This window comes from Achroia grisella, unplaced genomic scaffold, assembly GCF_030625045.1.
Source record: "Achroia grisella isolate CSIRO2021 unplaced genomic scaffold, CSIRO_AGI_Agris_v1 utg1080, whole genome shotgun sequence".
Lineage (NCBI taxonomy): Eukaryota > Metazoa > Arthropoda > Insecta > Lepidoptera > Pyralidae > Achroia > Achroia grisella.
In genome coordinates this window covers 1,098,167-1,120,024 of record NW_026712570.1, presented here as the reverse complement: position 1 = coordinate 1,120,024, position 21,858 = coordinate 1,098,167, and the positions used below count along the sequence as shown (strand labels likewise).

At 33.2% G+C, this 21,858-nt stretch overlaps 3 protein-coding genes and 1 pseudogene across 3 annotated transcripts; all 4 read right to left on the bottom strand.

Moving 5' to 3' along the window:
• Window positions 1-203: 203 nt before the first annotated feature.
• Window positions 204-4,375, bottom strand: LOC131842456 (uncharacterized; annotated as a pseudogene).
• Window positions 4,376-6,628: 2,253 nt separating this feature from the next.
• On the bottom strand, window positions 6,629-9,202 carry LOC131842065 (uncharacterized). The gene is made up of 3 exons (XM_059190514.1): window positions 8,447-9,202; window positions 7,245-7,475; window positions 6,629-6,817 (listed from the first exon to the last, which is right to left on the bottom strand). The coding sequence occupies exons 1-3, from the start codon at window positions 9,200-9,202 to the stop codon at window positions 6,629-6,631; spliced, it is 1,176 nt and encodes a 391-aa protein (XP_059046497.1).
• A 1,628-nt stretch (window positions 9,203-10,830) lies between these two features.
• On the bottom strand, window positions 10,831-13,561 carry LOC131842126 (uncharacterized). Its single transcript, XM_059190646.1, has 3 exons — window positions 12,812-13,561; window positions 11,964-12,194; window positions 10,831-11,022 (listed from the first exon to the last, which is right to left on the bottom strand). Exons 1-3 carry the CDS (start codon window positions 13,559-13,561, stop codon window positions 10,831-10,833), a joined length of 1,173 nt encoding a protein of 390 aa, XP_059046629.1.
• Window positions 13,562-18,246: 4,685 nt separating this feature from the next.
• On the bottom strand, window positions 18,247-21,447 carry LOC131842072 (uncharacterized). Its single transcript, XM_059190559.1, has 3 exons — window positions 20,701-21,447; window positions 19,066-19,296; window positions 18,247-18,444 (listed from the first exon to the last, which is right to left on the bottom strand). Exons 1-3 carry the CDS (start codon window positions 21,445-21,447, stop codon window positions 18,247-18,249), a joined length of 1,176 nt encoding a protein of 391 aa, XP_059046542.1.
• Between the last annotated feature and the right edge of the window lie 411 nt (window positions 21,448-21,858).

Sequence of the window (21,858 nt, the reverse complement as noted above, 5' to 3'; positions counted from 1 at the left end):
CGGCACAAACATTTGTATTCATGAGTATGATTGTTTGTATCGGTCTGGGTATTTTCTATGTATAAAAGTGTTTACGAAAAAAAACATATCTATGTATTTGTATCAGTTGTCTAGTACCTATAACACAAGCTTTAGGTAGCTTAATTTGGGTCTAGATGGCACTGTGTGAATTGTCCTGAGATTATTTATTTATTTATTATTATTTATTCGATGATGCCCCATTTGAAGAAATCGTTGATGACGCCATTCATTCTCTCTGGATACAATGGACCTGTTTTAGATTTCGTCATGTTCTCGAAGCCACCTTCTCCTTGCATGGACGGAGCATCTTCTACCTCCACAGTGATAATAGGAAGGATTACGATAGCAATGAAGAGGCCGTATGGTAAAATCTGGAACAAAAGTAGTTCATGTGAGTAATATCCCATCAAAAACATAAATGTGAAATGATAGCCGAGTTTAATATTATGATATATGCCTTGATTGTTGACTTACGACAAAAGAGGTGAGATCTAAATGGGTGCCAAGTTCAATGGTATGTCCTGAAATGTATTTATAACAATATAAAATATCATTTCTTCTTATAACTTAGGATAATATACTGTAGCCTAAGGTCTAACTTGGCCAGTTCTCATATTTTTACTAATTTTTACTTTCGATTGCTAGTTACTACTAATAATAAAATAGGAACCAACAAGTAACTGTTGTAAATGATTAGAACTTGCGAAGGCTACAGTATATTTCGTATATGAAAACTAGCCAAGTTAGACCTTAGGCTACAGTATAAATAGAACACGCCCCAATATAACGATACAGGGATTTTTAATATACATAAATAAAAATACTATATGTATTTTTACCCTAAATTTTACTTCTACAATCAACCCCTATTTTTTAGTGATATTAATTTATATAGCAAAACAACAATATAAAAAGAATACAAAGTTATATGTATAATTAGTAAAAATCACGGGATTACCACGTTTTATATTTATTTGCTGAGGTCCCGATATTTCGGTAGCGTTCCAACCACCATGATCACGGGGAACTCAGCAAATAAATATAAAAGGTAGTAAGATCCCATGATTTTTACTAATTATACGTATAAACAATGTCCGAGTCAAATTGAAAACAGAATACAAAGTTGGCTCTAATAAGATTGTACATGTCTATGTAATTTAACACTTATGTATAAATTTGGTGAATATGTATTTGGTATTAGAAGAATAGTAAATTAGTTTTTATGCAATACTAGCTGTTCCCGCAGCATCGTTCGCGTGGAATTTAACTTTATTTATCTAAAATAAATATAAAATTAAAGTTATTTTTTAAATAAAAGTAGCCTAAGTTACTCCTTATTACATCAGCTACCTGCCAAGAAAACACCAGCCAAAATCGGTCTAGCCATTTCAGAGATTAGCCGGAACAAACAGACAGACAGACAAAAATTGTAAAAAGTGTTATTTTAGTGTATGTACCATGTTTACATTCATATGCAGGTAGTAAAAAATGTTTATTTCAATATTACAAACCGACACTGCAATTTTATTTATATGTATAGATTTATAGTATTTAATTAAAGTCTTATCATAATAGGTAAATCTGTGAATAATATTAAATTATATGTAATAATAATTTTATTATGTTTATGTGCCCTAACAGGGTCTATAATGATCTTAAACCAATTATGAACATCTTTCACAGTAATATTATACTATATTATACTGTACTATTTGTTCGTTGTCACCTAGAATATAAAATAATTTCAATTGTGTTCTAAGAATAATTGCTAATTACAAATATAATTCAAATTAAAAAATCATTTATTCATGTAGGACATTTTAGCCGCTCATGAACATATTTTTTTTTATATTATAATATTTTCCCAACCGTCCAGTTCAGTATATAGATCTAATTGAGAAGAACTAGCAAGAAATTCAATTGAATTACTTTTTTTTAAAAGCCAGTTCATTTACAATGTATATTTACCTCTTTTAGCTCATACTCGTAGGTCCTCTTTGGATAAATGATGTCAGGATTAAGCCCTAGATAGCGCAGGGCGCTGCTGAACTCCTGGTAGTAATGGTCTGTGAGGTTCTGGAAATGCTGTCGTCTGAAGTCCTCGTCAGATCCCGTGAATATGAAGTATAGAAGATCAAACAGTGGAGATGAATACTGTATCGTCTGGAAATCAACTGGTATCACTTGTAGCGTGCCGTCCTGAAACAGACGTTTTTTATAAAAAATATAGCAGAGAAACAAGCGTACCACTGTGTAATATTATCTTACATGTGGTGTATAGAAGAGAATAGAAAATGCTTGCTATTGCTATTCAAATAAACTTAAATTTACGCACTTTAGAATAGTCAATTTTTTTTAATCTACCCCTCATTCGGAAATCTGTCTCATCATAAGAAGAACGAGCAAGAATAAGTTTCGTGCTCGTGTTATTCTTTTAAAAAATCTCAGAACAATTTATACAGCGCCATCTAGTCCCAAGTTAAGCTAGCTAAAGCTTGTGTTACGGGTACTAGATATATACATATTATACATAGCAAACACCCAGACAAATAATTATTAAATTAAAAAGTTCAAATGTGTGAATACAAACTAATTAATTTGAGTCAAAATATTAAATACACAATCAACTGGTTAAGTAACTAAATAATATTGATCCAGTCGCAGTGATTAGAGCAGACCAGTCCCTATTAGCAGCACAAGTTGTTCACGAGTATGTCGGATTAGCCAGCCATCACTGCTCTCGACCATATATCAGGGACCCTACGACCAATGCATTTAGCTTTTGTTTCTTGTCACCTTTTTAAAAAAAACTGATATCCAATCTAGTGCTCCATAGCTCCTGGCCTTACCCAATGTCCCTTTCAATATATAGCAAATTCTGTCTTCATATATAAAATAAGAAAATAAATTTTGTACATATGTTAAATTGTTGAAAACATTATTTCAAAACAAAGCCTATTACAGTATTAAATAACATCTGGAAGATACAATACTCAAGTGTGCCTTGTACGTCTCGCATTTATGTTGCTATACCTCAAAAAGTACATGTGTAAGTTTTGTATTATGTAATTATGTGCGATATTAGCATATATAAAGAATAAATAAAATGGGATATATGTATCTAAATAAATTTTCTGTTGACATTGTATTTGGAATTACTCTCTTTATAATAATTATATAGTTTACATTACAACTCTTATCCGCACCATAAAATTCGTTACTTAATTTTGCTGAATTAAACTCCTGATCAACAACACCAATTTTAGAAATTCCTTCTCTGTTTAAGGTTACATTATTCTTAACCTTTCAACCACTAGCTGTTAAAAAGACATTAACGCACGATCTGTGAGACTAATTACAGGACTTCTCACAGTTGGGACTATAGTATCCGAGTCTAATAATGGGCTCCTTCGCAGATAAGAGGATAAGTGACAAAAGCTACATATTGCGCAAAAATTATGAGCACTAGGATGAAGTTAGTGTGGACCACTAGTATATCACCATTAGTAGTTGTACATACCTCATTGTATTTGTGCATTAAGTTGCTAGGTCTGTAGTCTCCATGGCTCAAAACTGATCGCTGAGAAGACTCACTAAGCTTGACTATAAATTCTACATTTATATGTGTATCCAGATATTTTTTCAGTTTACTTTTATGTTCCCCTGTTGTCACCGATAAAGTAGTCTCTATTCGCTGTTCATAGAACTGGTAGATAATTCCTAAAACAATTAGAATAGAGTATAGAATAGAAAATCATTTATTCAAATAACCTTAATTTAAGGACTTTTGAAATTCACTTTTGATTTCTTTTTGAAAATCCATCTTTTTTACAAATTCTTCAAATTCTTGTGGATTTTCTTCGCTATACGCTATAGATAGGGCGTGCAATTTAGCTAGTGACTCCACGGCCTTCGCAGCGTACTCCCAATCTACTGACTTGAATCTGTCGTAAGTGACGAAACCTTTTTCCGCTAGATTTTCAAGAACAACGGTTTCTTCAAATTTCTTTGTGTTGCAACCGTAGTATTTAGGTACGACTAATCTCTTTTCAGGTGGCACATTATGTGAGATTTCTATGTCTTCGTATTTCTTTAAAAGATCAACGTAAATTAAACTCTCGACGTCAAAAATCGCAGGTGGCATTTGCGCGCGTGTAGTCTCATTAACTGTAATAATTTTCGAGAACAGATGTAGTGTTTCCTTGGCATCCTCCGAAACAACGATTGTGAATAGCTCTGAGGAATAATTAGCACCACCAGTAGATATTGGGTTTATAGCTATTTCGGGTTTTCCAAATCCATTCTCTTTGGCGATATCTTCTACTAGTTTACGTAAACTTTCCATGGCCGTATTGTTTTATGTTCTTACAGTTATCAGACGCTTTATAAACTGACAGAAATTTGTGTGAGTTCACATATTTATGTTAAGAAGATAATGTTTTATCTGGCTTATCGGTGTGACTTGATTTTAAATCATTGAAAGAAACGTAAAGGTTAGGATTATTGTTATAATTACTGTCTATAAGACTCAGGAAATTATTTTCTGTAACTGCAAATATTGTAACTATTTTAAATAGCTTACCACAGTTGTTTGTATGTAGGTATATATTTTATATTATTGCCCCGTTACTTTGTACGTGTTTACTTTTGTAGTGTTTGATATTTATATTTGAACAATGTATGCATGGCAATAGTAGTTTATGCAAAGGGGTTTAATTTAATGTTAAACATTGACACATATATAAATTTACTTTGTAATTAAAATTAATTTAACATCCATTGTAAGACGTATTTATAATTGAAAGGTCAGAAGATTTGAGAGAAATCTCAATGTATGTCTAAAAATATGCTTATTTAAATGATTTTTTAACTCATTATATATGTTTATTTATGTCAATCCTAGAAACTAATAATCATATTACGATTAATGATAGAATCACCATGACTCGGGTATTTATAATTGGAAACAGTTCAACACTGACTATCTAAGGTTAAGGTTGCCAAATAAAGTGTAACATAAAATGATCCGCATATATTGTAGATAAGTATTATTGTATATTTTGTCGAATTGAATGTTATTTTACGGAAGTCTATTTCATTATTTAATGTATTTGTTTGAAGTAATGGTAAAAAATCGACTATAGTTAATTCAATATTTAGTAAGTTATTCTTACTAAATATTGAATTACTATTAAAAATAAAACTATTAACTATACTAATAAGTACTATTAAAAATAAAACTATTAACTTCTCAACTTCTCAATTTGACCACATACTTTAATAATAAACAAAATACATGGCGTGGATGCGCATGGGCATGGACGTGTAATAAAATACATGGTAATGTGTGGAATGGTTTTTATTAATTTACTACTTTAATACATTTTTAATTGCATAATATTACAAAAATATTAGTATTCTGTACTTTTTCTTATATTTAAAATTCTCGTGTCACAGTTTTCGTTCCCACACTCCCCCGAAACGGCTTGACCGATTCTCAGGAAATTTTGTGAGCGTATTGAGTAGGCTCAGACCTACTCAATACGCTCACAAAATTTCATGAGAAATCGGCCAACATCTATTTTTCATCCCCCTAAATGTTAGGGGTAGTCCACCCCAATTTTTTTTTTATTTTAAGGCAATACAACGTTTGCCGGGACAGTTAGTCTCTATATAAACTTAAGTGTTTGAAACATCATACTACTCCCTCCGCGCAATTTGCCTAAAAATGGGGTAGAATAGAATAGAAAAAAAATAATTTATTATTACAGTAATTGTAGCTTATGCAATAGAACAACACATAGGCTATATTTTATATTGATATATGCACAGCTGGTAGCAAATAGTTCTTTAACAATAGCTTTAAAATAAACTAATAGATAATATTGTGCATTGAACAAAAAACAAACATTGACATCTTGCAGCAGTGGTCGACGTGCTTGCCCCGTTTCTGCAATCCATAGTGGTGATGCGTAGACACAGAGCTTCTGCCCTCCGATCGATCCCTCGTCCAATTCAATGATTATCGAAGTTACGACGGCCTTAGTCGAGGTTCGAACCCTAAGCGGTGTCTTCTGACTAAAGTCGTAGCCGTCAGACGGGAGTTGGCCCTCCGCGAGTTTGGAGTGCCTCTACGCTCGCTCGTCGTCTGGTGAAGCTGGTAAAGCTTTAAAGGCCAACGGCCAACAGCATTAGAGTACTCAAAAAAAAAACAGAGCTTTTCAATTTCTATGGATAATCTATGTATATTATGATCATAATATTAATAGCTTTAAAGACAACTTGCTTTTCCTAAGTATCGTTTAAAAAAGTCAATGAGTCTAAACTCCTACATATTACTTTATCTTTGGATACCATAAAACGTAGAAAGTTACTGCGCTACATAATAATGTGCAATGAAGAATATAGTCTTTTACAATTAATCATTCAAGGAAAAATCCAGAGCCGTCAAAGACCAGGTAGGCGCCGTGCTTCATGGCTAAAGAATTTAAGGCAGTGGTTTGGGATTAGCACCAGATCCTTGTTCAGAACAGCGGTGGACAAAATTAGGATCACCAGAATGATCGTCAACCTCCAGTAGGAGACGGGGCATAAAGAAGAAGATATTCTATTCAATGATGCCCCATCTGAAGAAATCGTTGATGACGCCGTTCATTCTCTCTGGATACAATGGACCGGTTTTAGAACTCGTCATGTTTTCGAAACCACCTTCTCCTTGCATGGACGGAGCATCTTCTAGCTCCACGGTGATAATAGGAAGGCCGACGATAGCAACGAAGAGGCCGTATGGTAACAACTGAAACAAAAGTAATTCATCTAATGAATATCTATCTATAGAGGTTACTTATCTATAGGTAACTATATTTTTTAGGAAAGTACTTATATTCTTTAGGAATTTTAATGCAGTTTTTAAAAAATAGACAGATTCAAGAGGAAGGTTTATAGTTTTATTATGATTTAGCATTCAAAAAGGCATACAACGCTAAATTTTCGCCGTTGTAGCCTAAATCCTAATTTTTGTAAAAGCGATTATAATTTATATGGCAAAACAACGTTTGCGGGGTGAGCTAGTTTTAAATAAATAAATTCACAGTAAACAGAGTAACTGAACTCGGGTAATCTAGGTATTCTTCCGGTCTATAAATGACAGTTGCTTATTTTGTTGTCACCAATAACAAAAAACAATATATATTTCAATTGTATACCAAGAACAATTGCTGTACCTCTTTTAGCTCATACTCGTAGGTCCTCTTTGGATAAATGATATCAGGATTAAGCCCTAGATAGCGCAGGGCACTGCTCAACTCCTGGTGGTAATGGTCGGTGAGATCCTGGAAATGCTGTCGCCTGAACTTCTCGTCAGATCCCGTGAATATGAAGTACAAAAGATCGAACAGTGGTGATGTATACTGTATAGTTTGGAAATCAACTGGTATCACTTGAAGAGTGCCGTCCTGAAACAAATATTTTCTATAAAACAAGCGTACGCCTACGGCTATAGAATTCAAGCCAACTGAAATTTAAAAGAACTTTAGAATAGTCAACCTATCTGAAATCTGTCTCACCACAAGAAGAACGAGCAATAAACTTACGTGTTGCTCTTTCAAATAATTATTGTAACAACACATTTTCAAGTTGTAATATGTAAATACAAACTACTATCTAGCACTAATAAATTTGAGTCAAAATATTAATTATACACAAGCAACTGGTTAAGCCACTAAATAATGTTAAATCAGTCGTAGTGATTAGAGCAGACCAGTCTCTACTAGCAGCACTTGTTGACAAGTATGTCCAATGAACCAACCATCACTGCGCTCGATTATATTTTAGGGACCCTAAGAACAGTGTACAGTGCTTTTGTTTCTCATCATATTATAAAAATAACCAAACAGTAGTAACAGTAGCTACGGGCCTCATATACATATAAAATAAGAAAATAAATTTAGTTAAATTGTTGAAAAGACTAGTTCATAACAAAGCCTATTACAACATAAAATAATAAATAATAGTAGGAAATATGTACCTAAATACATTTTCTGTTGACATTGTATTTGGAAGTACTCTCTTTATAATATTTATATAATTTACATTACAACTCTTATCCGCACCATAAAATTCGTTACTTAATTTTGCTGAATTAAACTCCTGATCAAATATACCAATTTTAGAAATTCCTTCACTGTTTAAGGTTACATTATTCTTAACCTTTCAACCACTAGCTATTAAAATGATATTAGCGCCCGATCTGTGAGACCAATTACAGAACTTCTCACAGATGGGGCTACACTGTCCGAGTCTAATCATTGGCTCCTTCGCAGATGAGAGGATATGTGACGAAAGCTATATTTTGTGCAAAAATTATGAGCACTAGGATGAAGTTAGTGCGGACCACTAGTATATCACTATTAGTAGTTGTACATACCTCATTATATTTGTGCATTAAGTTGCTAGGTCTGTAGTCTCCGTGGCTCAGAACTATTCGTTGAGAAGACTCGCTAAGCTTCATTATAGTTTCTACACTTATATGTGTATCCAGATATTTTTTCAGTTTACTTTTACGTTCCTCTGTTGTCACCGATAAAGTAGTTTCTATACGCTGTTCATAGAACTGGTGGAACATTCCTAAAAACATTTCTTTTTGAAAATCCATCTTTTTTACAAATTCTTCAAATTCTTGTGGATATTCTTCGCTATATGCCATAGATAGGGCGTGAAATTTGGCTAGTGACTTCACGGCTTTGGCAGCGTACTCCCAATCTACTGACTTGAATCTGTCGTAAGTGATGAAACCTTTTTCTGCTAGATTTTCAAGAACAACGGATTCTTCAAATTTCTTTGTGTTACAACCGTAGTATTTAGGCACGACTAATCTCTTTTCAGGTGGTACATTATGTGAGATTTCTATGTCTTCGTATTTCTTTAAAAGATCAACGTAAATTAACCTCTCGACGTCAAAAATCGCAGGTGGCATTTGCGCGCGTATAGTCTCATTAATTATAATAATTTTCGAGAACAGATGTAGTGTTTCCTTGGCATCCTCCGAAACAACGATTGTGAATAGCTCTGAGGAATAATTTGCACCACCAGTAGATATTGGGTTTATAACTATTTCGGGTTTTCCAAATCCATTCTCTTTGGCGATATCTTCTACTACTTTACGTAAACTTTCCATTGCCATCTTGTTTTATATTCTTACAGTTATCAGACGCTTTATAGACTGACAGAATTTTGTGTGAGTACACATATTTATGTTAAGAAGATAATGTTTTATCTAGCTTATCAGTGTGGATTGATTTAAAATCATTTAAAGAAATGTATAGATTAGAATTATTGTTATAATTACTGTCTACCTATAAGCCCTCGGAAATTATTTTCTGTAACTGCAGATATTGTAACTATTTTAAGTATATATATGTTGTATTGGAATGTATTAGATAATATTACTCCGCAACTTTGTACGCGTGTACGTTTGTAATTACATCTTAATCACAATCATCATGATTACATAGTATAAAACAGACAGACAGCGAAAGCGTCTTTGTTTTATACTATGTAATGAAGCCATATTTGAGAGAGAGTCAAGGAATGTATATTTTTAATTCGCAATTAAAATTAATTTAAAATCCATTGTAAAAAGTATTCACAATTGCAAGGTATGATTTATGTGTATCCTACTCAAGAAATCGTTGGCCATATCTAAAAAATATGCATATCAATTTTTTTCAACTCATTATGACGATGCATGATATATGTTTATTTATATCAATCATAATTAATGATATAATCACCGTAACTCGGGTATTTTAATTGGAAACAGTTCAATAATGGCTATCTAGGGTTAAGTTGCCAAATAATGTTAAAAAAAAAATAATCCGCGTGTATAGTGGGGACGTATTATTATATTATTTGTGTTAATTTGCGGAAATTTTATTACTTAATGTATATATTTGAATGTTGAATTAATTTGTTATTTGTATTTTGTTCAGTGGCATTTGTCATTTTTTTTGCATCAGTTATTACCCATTCTGTACCACCTATGCCACTTTTTTAAGGTGACTGGAAGAGATCTATTTTAGGGATAAGTCCACCTTTGCTTTTAAAGGTTAAATCATAATATCATCTGTGCACTAAAGAATATAATGAATTATGGTCGAATTTGGACCCTAATTATATACAAATAATATTAACTTCTCAAGTTCTTAAATTGACCTCAGACTTTAACAATAAACAAAAGAGTACATATGGGTGTATAATAAAATACATGATGTGTGATGTTTTTATCAATTTAATTAATTTTTAATTAGATAATATTAGCAGTCTGCACTCCTCTATATAAACTTAAGTGTCCGAAATTTAGTACTCCTCGTCCGCTATTGGTCAGCGACCAATATCTACTGTTATGGGTACTAGAAACTTTCGAATTAATGTTTATAGTTGAGCGGATTGCGAAATGCGGAGCGAAAAAATCAGATTTGTACTCTTTGTAACGATACTCCTGCGAAACGGCTCAGTCATGTCCTTGAGGTCGATGATAAGGTTGCCATAGACTCAGCATGGCGGAAAATATACACGCGCTATGGAAAATAATTTGATTTTAATGGCAGAGTTATTAAGAATAAACGCTCTCCGCTTAAAATGTGACATGGTGCGTAAACAACATACTGGTAACAAACCTAGTTTATATAAAGAAGGAGTACAAATTACTAATTGTTATTATTACGACTATATTTGAGAAAAAAAAACTGTGAAATTGAATTACTCTTTTTTAATTTTAGAATTACAGCTATGATTGAAGTTAGCAGTTATTTACTCAATGATGCCCCATCTGAAGAAATCATTGATGACTCCGTTCATTCTCTCTGGATACAAGGACCCAGTTTTAGTGTTCCCAAACTGTTCATAAGTATTGTCGTCGCCTTGCATGGTGGGAGCATCTTCTGTCTCAACGGTGATTATAGGTAGACCATTGATAGCAATTACTAGGCCGTAAGGTAACATCTGTAATAAAAACGATTAGATAGAATTAAGTTAGGCTTCCAAGGTATATCTGAACTCTATTCAATGCCTGATGATGTCTCGTTCAGAGGCGAAACACGTGTCGCAATATGGATTAGACTCAATAACGATCGGAATTTCCCAATAGAGAAAAGATCGTAACGGTAGCCAAGTATCCGAGACACTGAATATTTGTGATTTTACACATGGTAATTGTAGGGGAATTAAACAAAATACTGTAATAGTTAATTGTAAACTAGTGAAATGGACTAATTCGATAAAATATAAATGAACATCAAGAAATATAGGTACCAGACATTTTAAAAAGATTACGTGGCATTATACGAGTATAGTAAAAAAAAGGCAAACTGACAGCACATCAGATGGTAAGCGTTGTCTATTTACATAAACAACACCTCAATCCTCGACTATCATGTATTGCCATTCCAGAGAACTAAGGTGTTATGCCTATGTGCACTGTAATTTCTCTGCCCTTTAAGCGAAAAGATAGCCTCTGTCCTCTGTAATATATCTCTTATATTTCAAGTTTAATGTGAAATATTTCTCATAGTCCCACTCAGGATATCTTTGATATTAATATTGATATCAAAACACCACCTCTTTTTAATAATCAAATATTCTGTCTACTTAAGAATCAATAAATGGAGTAATGTATTCATGTGGCTATTAATAGTATCTTACATTCCATTTTTCATAAAAAAAATATAAAGCTCTTTTAAAAAAATGTTGAACAAGATTTATTTGAAAGAGCAACACGCAAGTTTCTTACTCATTCTTCTTGTGATGAGTCTTCTTACCGATTGAGCGGTGAATTAAAAGATATATGATATGACTATTCTATTAAAAGTACTTGTATTAAGTTTATTTGAATGAAGATTATTTCTATTTCCAATACTAATGATGTACGAGGAAATATACAGTACCTCTTTCAGTTCAAGTTCGAAGGCAGTCTTTGGATAAATGGCATCAGGATTTAGTTTCAGAGAACGCAGAGCGTTGCTCAATTCTTGGTGATAGTAGTCGGTGAGATCTTGAAAATGCTGTCGCCGGAATTTCTCATCGGTTCCCAAGAATATGAAGTATAAGAGATCGTATAGCGGAGACATATATATCATTGTTTGAAAATCTACGGGCATCACTTCAAGGGTACCGTCCTGAAATAGACAACTTTTTTATAAAACTAACGAATACGAACGATATCGAACTAGGTTTAAATGGATACAGATGAACTTCTTAGATTGCTGACCTCGGTAGTGTAGTGGTTTAGCACAGCGCTTTACTTTCGATTTTGTGCAGGGCACAAATATTTTCATGAGTATGTTTGGTTTGTGTCGACCCAGATCGACACAAATTTACAAAAAAGTCATCATATATGAAAAAAACTATTATTACTTTGTCAACAAAATGAAAGTCGAAATTAGATTTTTTGACTGTTTTTCTGGATTTTATTTAAATTGAAATTTATAAGCGCTAATCTCAGAAATGGCTTCACCTAGTCCGTGAAGTTCCCACTAGTGTAGTCCTAAACAACATTAAAAAATTTTGTGTATAATTAATTCAATCAGTTTACAAGTCACAACTCTTGGACTGAGTTTGTCCAAATAATAATATAAACATATTTAGTTATATTATTAAATATCACTAATAAGAACTACTGAATTTCCGCACGTACATAAGATCAGACACTGGTGTATCATATCAACATATAATGAGTACTAACTGGTATTACTATTTGTAGAAAAGCTGAAATAAGTAAAAATCATATACGTACCTCATTGTATCTATGCATTAAATTGCTCGTTCTATAATCTCCATGATTAAGAACTGGTCGTTGAGTCGATACAAATAGGTCAAGAAGGGCTTTTACATTTATTTGAGTGTCTAAATATTTCTGCAATTTACTTTTATGCTTCTCCGTCGTGACAGCTAATGTAGTAATTTTACGTTGTTCAAACATATGGCTCATCATATTTATTAACATTTCCTTTTCAAATTGCGTCTTTTCTACAAATTCTCTGAATTCTCTTCGGTTCTTTTCGCGGTATGCCATAGACAAAGCATGGAATTTAGCTAACGACTCCACGGCTTTCGCAGCGTACTCCCAATCTATTGACTTAAATCTGTCATACGTGATGAATCCTTTTTCTGCAAGATTTTCTAGAACTATAGATTCTTCATACAGTTTCGTGTGGCTGCCGTAGTATTTGGGCACAGGTAATCTCTTTTCCTTTGGTACATTATGTGCAGTTTCTATGTCTTGGAACTTTTTTAAAAGGTCTAGGTAAAATAGTCTCTCCATCATGAATATGTCCACTGGCATTTGCGAACGCACCATTTCACCAGCGATGGCAATCTTAGCGAACAAATGTAGGTCTTCCTTGTCAGATTCAGATACAATTACCGTAAATAATTCTGATGAGAAGTTACCACCTCCTGTAGATACAGGGTTGATAGCTATATTGGGTCTTCCATATTCGTTCTTTTTCGCGATCTCCTCCAACAAATTCCGTAAACTTTCCATAGCCGCAGTGTTTGTAATAGCGTTGTGACTAGCAGATATTCGTGTATCTATCTTTTTATACAGTAGATAATATTTTATCGAATTTATCATTTTGATTTTAATACATATAAAAACAGATTATTCTATTCGTATGTATCTTTTAATTTTATTAATTGTCATTACGATATTGGTAGTCTAACAGTTTATCACAATACCTTATATTTTCATGATGGCAGGTTCGATCCCCGCAGAACATATACATTTGACGACCTGTTTAGCTGTTCAGCATACCGCTTTCCGTCGGATGGTCGTGGGTGCGATTCTTCGCTCGGTGCAGACTTTTGTTTATTTATTACTGTTCTATTCATTATTATGATTGTTTGTATAGTTCTGGGTGTTCTCTATGTATATTATGTATGTATTTACAAAAAATCTAAGAATCTGTATCAGTTATTTAGTACCCATAACACAAGCTCTGTTTGCCATAAGAAGATGCCAAAGTCTTAATTGTTCAGAGTTATTTATTTTATTTATATGTATTCAAAGTATATTTGCTATTACAATATTACCATGATGTCTCTTTTTTATTTCTTTTTTATCTATGGTAATATGTTGTCAAGTAGGTCTGTAGATTATATTATTATGATATTTTTAAAATACATATTAATGATAAATTGCAATATTACAATGTGAACTATTTAGATATTGAAGTGATTACAATGATAACTTTATAATATATAGATTGTGCAGTCTTTCAGTAACGGAATGTGTATGTACATCATGATGATTAAATATTACTAACATGATTCAATAGTGTTGCTGCTAACTGTGGCACTTTTTATTAATCGATTCTATATTTTTATAATTCATTATCCCCAATTGTCCCCAAGTATCGTTTAGAAAAAGTCAATAGGTCTTTTATGGGAATAGGTATACGATTTTGCAATAAGATACCAAAGGATATATTGGAATTACCCTTAAATAAATTCAAAACATCTGTTAAATCATATTTACTGAGCAAGGCCTATTACTCACTAAACGATTACTTGAATGACGAGCGTGCATGGCAATCCCGAACATGAAAACTATGTTCGGGATTTTCATTTAATGTTAGACATAGACACCTATATAAATACCTATGCATTGTAAATAAACTGGAATTTAAAAAAAAGTAATATAATTGAGTTTCTTGCCAGTTCATCTCAATTGGATCTATATACCGAACTGGACGGTAGGGAAAAAAAATTATAATGTAAAAACTTGACGTTCATAAGCTGCTAAAATGTCCTACATGAATAAATGATTTTTGAATTTGAATTTGTAATTTGAATTAGAATTACACATATTCCGTTCAAGTCAAAAATCTTGGAAAACATCTTGATGAAAATCTGTCTGTCGCAATAAATTTCACAGTTGAATCGAAAAATGTTTGCAATGATTACATAATAGCAACAGCTCATGGCAACCTTTTTGATAGTTTTTATGATTTATATATATATTTGAATTTTATATTTTGACGTTCTGTTTTTGTATACCGTTTGTTTTCCTATGCCATATTGTCTTTATATTTTTGCTAGCGAGCTGATTACACTTATTTTACCTCACCTAGGAACGTGTCTCATTTTAAACCAGCCTTAATACAGTCCGTAACAAATAGGTTACGGAACTTCCTGCCAGTGGATACCAAAACTGCGCTTACACATTCCTTATTACTGCTAATCTTAGATTATGAGGATTCTAAATCTAATTAAAGAACAATTAAATAAACTTGAGGGACTCCGAAACATTTCCATACGATTCATATTTGGTCTCCGTAAGTATGAACTTACGGAGACCCTTCTAATCCTAGATTATGCGGATTCCTGCTATGCTAAATCTAATTGAAGAACAATTAAATAAACTTGAGCGACTCCGAAACATTTCCATACGATTCATATTTGGTCTCCGTAAGTATGAACTTACGGAGACCCTTCTAATCCTAGATTATGCGGATTCCTGCTATGCTAAATCTAATTGAAGAACAATTAAATAAACTTGAGCGACCCCGAAACATTTCCATAGAAATTGACTTGAGTTGATTGCGAAAATTGTAAATGTGATCATCCACATTTACAATTTTCGCAATCAACTCAAGTGGCTTCCCATTCGTCTTCACAGTAATTTTCACATACTATCCCTTCTTTACACCGCTCTTTTCTATCCTTCTACTCCAGAATATCTAAAAGCACTTTTTCATTTCACACTAAATCCCCAGGGTCTGCTTTGCGTAGTACCAGAAGCCTTTGTTTGACGATCCCAGCTCATTCCTCCACGTATTAATACAACTCAATTAATCTTTCACTGTCCATGTCAATCGCCTTTGGAACTTACTTACTACTTACCACTTTCCTTTCGATCCTCCGAATCTCATGCAATATTTAAAAATCGTCTAAGATCTCATTATCTGTCTCTATACCTAAAATTTTCCTATTTATCTCTGAAATCTTCCAATATGTTGTATATATGCATGTATATTTGTAAGTTCTTTTATTTATATGTATGTATATTTATTCATTTAATAATTATAGTGTCTCGTGTGTGCCATCGACCTCTTCTATGGACGTTAGTTATCTTGCAGGTTGTGTGTAAGAAATTGCTTATACCTTTTGTTATTAATTTTCTATTTACTGTTTCTACTGAGTTGTTATATTAAAAAATAAAGTGTTTATTATTACTATTCTATTCAATGTAACTGATATTTGATATTTTGATATTTATTTATTCATTAACAATTGATATTGTGTTTGAAATTATACAATTTTTGCCGCTAATAAATTCATCGACACTGTAAAAAGATTGCTCCAACAGCAAACAACGCAACCTCTCCCCAAAAAGCTTTCAATTATGTATTATCTTTAAACTATTGGGCAAAGAGTTATAAATCCTTACTGCTTGGAAACCCTCAGCATGCTTCACAATATTAAGGGTAGGTTTTATAATGTTAGGGTAATCCATTCTCCAGCGTACGCGGGTGAGCGCCGTGTCCTCACACGAATAGTGGGCGACGATCTCTCGCTGCCGAATTTAGTTCGGAGGATGGTGAGTAGCGAGAGATCGTGGCTGGCGGTCAGCTCCTTCTGCGAGGAAGTTATCTCGCGGAAGGAGGCGGCGGTAAGAGAGCGTGAGTGGACTCTTCCCGCTTCCCTCCGCCGCAGAAGAGCCAGGCCTAGAAGTGGGGGCGTACCCAACTCCGCCCCCTTTTATTCCCCACTGGGGTCGGGGTGACTGCCTTGAGGGACGCAGTCCCCCAATCCAAAGGCCCCGGAGGTGAGCGTGTGTACCCACACGCCTCCACAATGGAGTAGGACGAAATAGACCTAACCGTAACGAGATGGGGCTTGCCCTACCACATCTACAGGGCGGGCCGTCGCCGTCGGAGCTGGGGTGGATATGCACATGCGAATCCTTTGGCTCCAGCATAGGCGCTCGTAGGTACACCGTGTGGTTTTTGGTAAGTACAAGTCTCACACACCACCCCACCCTCCCTCCGGCGGGGTGACGGTCTTTTGAAGATTTTCCACACGTTAAAAAAAAAGGGTAATCTAATCTGCGAGTACTGAATTACTCAGGTTGATATAACTTTACTTGGATTATTTATTTGCAGGCAAACACGTTAGTTAGGTACATTAGTTACACAAAATGGACAATCGAGATGTGTCAGAATCTGGCATGCCAAATTTTTTCACAAAATTAAATAAATGAAATAAAAAGAATTAATTAAATAGTAATAGAATAGAAAATCATTTATTCAAATAAACTTACATTGAAGCACTTTTGAACAGTCATGACATTTTTTTTTATCTACCGCTCAATCATTGTCTATTCATAAGAAGGAAGAGAAGGAAACTGGCGTGTTGCTCTTTTAAATAATTTTATTCTTACTTTACTTTTTTAAGTTTAATGCAAACTACCAATTAGCACTAATTCAATTAAATACTCAAAATAATAAAAAAAATAATTTAGGTAGAGCAATGTATTCAGAGTTACAATAATATATACTGCAGTATAAGTGCTGAGTGGGAGTCACATTCAGCGTTATCAGTATGTTTTAGGTTTTAAATTGGTTAGTTTTTAAGTTGTATAGGAAATATTATTGTGATTAGAATACTGATGTAATTTATACATATAAATAAAATTGGAGTGTCTGTTTGTAATATTGAAATAACCGTTTTTTACTACATGCATATGAATATAAATACGGTACATACACCAAAATAATATTTTTTACAATTTTTGTCTGTCTGTCTGTTGTTCCGGCTAATCTCTGAAATGGCTGGACCGATTTTGACGGGACTATTTTTGGTAGGTAGCTGATGTAATAAGGAGTAACTTAGGCTACTTTTATTTTAGGAAAATAAAGTTAAATTCCACGCGGTTGAAGTCAAGGGAACAGCTAGTAATCTATAAATTTAAAGAATAATAAACATCGCGACATATTTAAAAAAAAATAGATTCCACGCTGATTTCACTATAATTTCAATTATATTGAACGGACTTTCATATAGTTTTCCTTACATCAACACATTTCTGTTTTTTTTTAAGTTAATATTTTCGCTAACCGTATCTTTGTACTTATATTAGTTGTCTAGTACCCATAACATTATCTGTTTAGTTGGGGCTATATGGCGCTGTGTTAACTGTAATTGTATTATGGTAGATTGTCTATGCTATTCGATGATGCCCCATCTGAAGAAGTCGTTAATGACGCCGTTCATTCTCTCCGGGTACAGCGAGCCGGTCTTGGCTTTGAGAAATCCATCAAAACCTTCAACACCATTTTCGAAACCTACCGTCGGTGCATCTTGTGATTCCACGGTGATGATGGGAAGTGTGTAGATTGCAGTTACAAGGGCGTATGGTAAATGCTAAAAGGAAAAATAATTTAAAAGGTTTAATTCTAGCTGTCAGAAAAAATCATTGTGTATTTTCATATCAGAATACTATTGAAGACAATGGCTGTACGGATTGAGTTCTTTTGCCGTTCTCTGTGATGGGAACGGAAGAAAAAAATATTAGTGATGGAAACCAAAGTGCAATTACCTGTAATGCTTCTAATAAAGAAAACGTAGCATATCTTCACACAAAAATGTGGACAAAATCTTCAAAATGAATCTATGCAATATGCAAACAATTGCTTACAAATATGCGCATAAAAAATTTTTTCACCGATTCATAGTTTGTTCATAATATCAAACAAACAATACCATGTCCAGTACCCTATAATTTTTAAATAATTTTAGCCGAAACACATCTTAGAAACTTCATTAAAAGTCTACCTATATAAATACAATAGAAGGAAAACCCGCTATTCTGAGTTTTCCTTGTTAGGGTCTATGTTGTTATTACATCCTAAACCTACCTAGCAGCATGGTAAAACTAGGCAAACATAGGCTAAATAGGAAGATTTATGCGGAGAGACTAGTAGCTTGATAATAACTAACTAGTCTCAACTAATCTATACCATAAAGTAATGAATGAATACATACCTCTTTCAGTTCAAGATCAAAGGCTCTCTTCGGATAAATAACATCAGGATCAAGGTTGAAAGATCGCAAAGCATTACTCAATTCTTGGTAATAGTAGTCTGTAAGATCTTGGAAGTGCTGGCGTCGAAACTTCTTGTCAGTTCCCGTGAAGATCAAGTAGAATAGATCAACAAGAGGAGAACCAACTTTGATAGTTTGAAAATCTATGGGTATCACTTCTAGAGAGCCGTCCTGTAAGAAATTGTTTATTGTACATTTAAAAAAGTTGAATTCAAGAGTCTACAACTTTACTTGGTAGTTTTTATTCACACGTTTCGAGTTAAAAATGTAAAGTTACAACGATTATATAAAAGATCAACAGTTTCTTGCTTATTCTTCTTATGGTGAGACAGCTTTCCAAATGAGTGGTAGTTTAAAAGAACAACTAACTATTCAGAAGTGCTGAAGTATTAAGTGTATTTGAACGAAGGATTTTTTATTCTATTATATTATTATTTTATTCTTATATTATACTATTATATTATTCTTTCTCTTAAATGGTAAGTAAAATAAAGAGGTCATTAAGCGTAAAGTTTTTATAGACAATTCAGACAGGCTCATACATAAATGGATGAGGCCTCTGAAGTATCATAGGCCACTAGTCGTCTATCTATACATATAAATAAAATTAGAGTATCTGTATGTAGTATTGAAATAACCGTTTTTTACTACATGCATTCGAATATAAATACGTACAAATAACGTTTTTTACAATTTTCGTCTGTCTGTCTATCTTTCTGTTTGTTCCGGCTAATCTCTGAAATGGCTGGACCGATTTTGACAGGACTTTTTTTGGAGGATAGCAAGGGTAATAAGGAGTAACTTAGGCTACTTTTATTTTAGATAAATAAAGTTAAATTCCACGCGGACGAAGTCGCAGGAACAACTAGTTTATAATATATATGTATACTCAGTGATCTCAACATAGGTTGTTATCTAATTTTTATACGCCTAAGTGATAAGGGTGGCCCAACCAAAAAAGAATTTTCCTTTTTTTTGACATCATTTTTTTACGATTCGGCATTAAAATACAACCCTACATTTTCACCCTTCTACAATCAACCCCTATTTTTTAATAGCGATATTCTTTTGTTAGTTAAAAATAAAGTTAAATTCCACGCGGACGAAGTCGCGGGTACAGCTAGTAAGAAATATAATACAAGTATTTTTCAGAATGCAAGAATGAAAGGTTTCATCAAAAACCTAATCGGTGCGTTAGGATTGTAAGATATAAACTTAGATACAAAATTGTACTTCTTCGAAATATTTTCAATCTGTGATATGACCGTTGCAAATTGTCAAGGGCCTAATTGTTCCTTAATTGTTCCTTAATTCAAAATATGAAATAAAATTATATATGTTATAATTGATGTTAAATAAATGTACTAAAACAGATCTGATACCTATTCGACATTTATTAGATATTACATTTAAATCCAATTTGCAAATGTTTGAACCAAAGTTTAGATTGCGTACTTGTGCCACCAATAGTACGCTCTGCAAAATGTGTTTCACTTTTAAAGATCGTATATAATAGTTACTGTATATATAATATATATATATATAACATTCAAATTTGAGCTAATATTTACGTACCTCATTAACTTTATGCATTAAATTACTTGCTCTATAGTCTCCATGGCACAGAAAAGGTCCCTGCAATTTAGTTTTGAACATGGATTCTATTCTTACTTCAGTTTCTAGATATTTTTTCAGTTTATTCTTATGTTTCTCTGATGTCACAGATAAAGTAGTGTCTATACGCTGTTGGTACATATGTTGTATTATGCCAGTCATCATATCAGAAGTTCCTTTGATTTTTTCAGCAAGCTGTTTAAATTCTTCTGGATATTCTTCGCTGTATGCCACAGAAAGAGCATGGAACTTAGCTAGCGAGTCTATTGCTTTTGTGGCATAATCCCAATCTATAGGTTTAAATCTATCATACGTGGTGTAACCTTTTGCTGCTAAATTTTCAAGAACTATAGTTTCTGCGTACGGTTCAAACGGATTGCAACCATAGAATTTTGGCACTACCAACCTCTTTGTAGATGGTACATTATGTGCATTCTGTATGTCTTCATATTTCTTAAGTAGTTCACGGTAAAATAATTGTTCAATGTCGACCATGTCTATTGGTAGAGGTATATCTTGTTTAATGAGGAGAATTTTAGCGAATAGATGAAGATCTTCCTTACCAGATTCAGTGACAGTGATCGTGTACAAGGATGATGAATAGTTAGCTCCATCACTGGATATTGGATTGATAGTCACTTTAGGTTTTACAAAATTTTGTTCTTTAACAATATCTTTGAGTAATGAATCTAATTTCTCCGTCGACATTGCGATTACGTTATTTCTGTCAAGAATACAATTATACACTAATAACTTATAAGTACGTTTCATTATGATTTGATAATATTTTATCATATATTTGATAACAATAAATTTGTAATTGTAATTGGATATAAGATAATCATAATTTGTGACGTGGGTCATGTAAAAAACAATAATAAAAGACATATTCTTACGACTGTAACCCCAGATGAGGTGGTCAGAGTAATATTTGACCATTTAGGTCTCGTTGTGCGTAAACATATTGATTGACAAGGCCATAATGCACTGTGATTGAATACTAGTTTATTTTCAAAATATGATTATTGCCGACGTGCCGCGCGACTGCAAACCGGACAATTGATAGGAATAAAAATATATATGAACTAGCTGTCCCGGCAAACGTTGTTTTGCCATATA

What these genes read in the sequence shown, in the direction of transcription:
- LOC131842126 (XM_059190646.1), bottom strand. Translation starts at nt 13,561, where the DNA reads ATGGAAAGTTTACGGAATTTGTTGGAGGAGATCGCGAAAAAGAACGAA. An exon ending in TAATGCATAGATACAATGAG is followed by an intron (nt 12,195 to 12,811) that starts GTACGTATATGA and finishes TGTCTATTTCAG; the next exon opens with GACGGTACCCTTGAAGTGAT. An exon ending in TCGAACTTGAACTGAAAGAG is followed by an intron (nt 11,023 to 11,963) that starts GTACTGTATATT and finishes TTTTTATTACAG; the next exon opens with ATGTTACCTTACGGCCTAGT.
- LOC131842072 (XM_059190559.1), bottom strand. Translation starts at nt 21,447, where the DNA reads ATGTCGACGGAGAAATTAGATTCATTACTCAAAGATATTGTTAAAGAA. An exon ending in TAATGCATAAAGTTAATGAG is followed by an intron (nt 19,297 to 20,700) that starts GTACGTAAATAT and finishes AATTTCTTACAG; the next exon opens with GACGGCTCTCTAGAAGTGAT. An exon ending in TTGATCTTGAACTGAAAGAG is followed by an intron (nt 18,445 to 19,065) that starts GTATGTATTCAT and finishes TTTTCCTTTTAG; the next exon opens with CATTTACCATACGCCCTTGT.
- LOC131842065 (XM_059190514.1), bottom strand. Translation starts at nt 9,202, where the DNA reads ATGGCAATGGAAAGTTTACGTAAAGTAGTAGAAGATATCGCCAAAGAG. An exon ending in TAATGCACAAATATAATGAG is followed by an intron (nt 7,476 to 8,446) that starts GTATGTACAACT and finishes TATTTGTTTCAG; the next exon opens with GACGGCACTCTTCAAGTGAT. An exon ending in ACGAGTATGAGCTAAAAGAG is followed by an intron (nt 6,818 to 7,244) that starts GTACAGCAATTG and finishes CTTTTGTTTCAG; the next exon opens with TTGTTACCATACGGCCTCTT.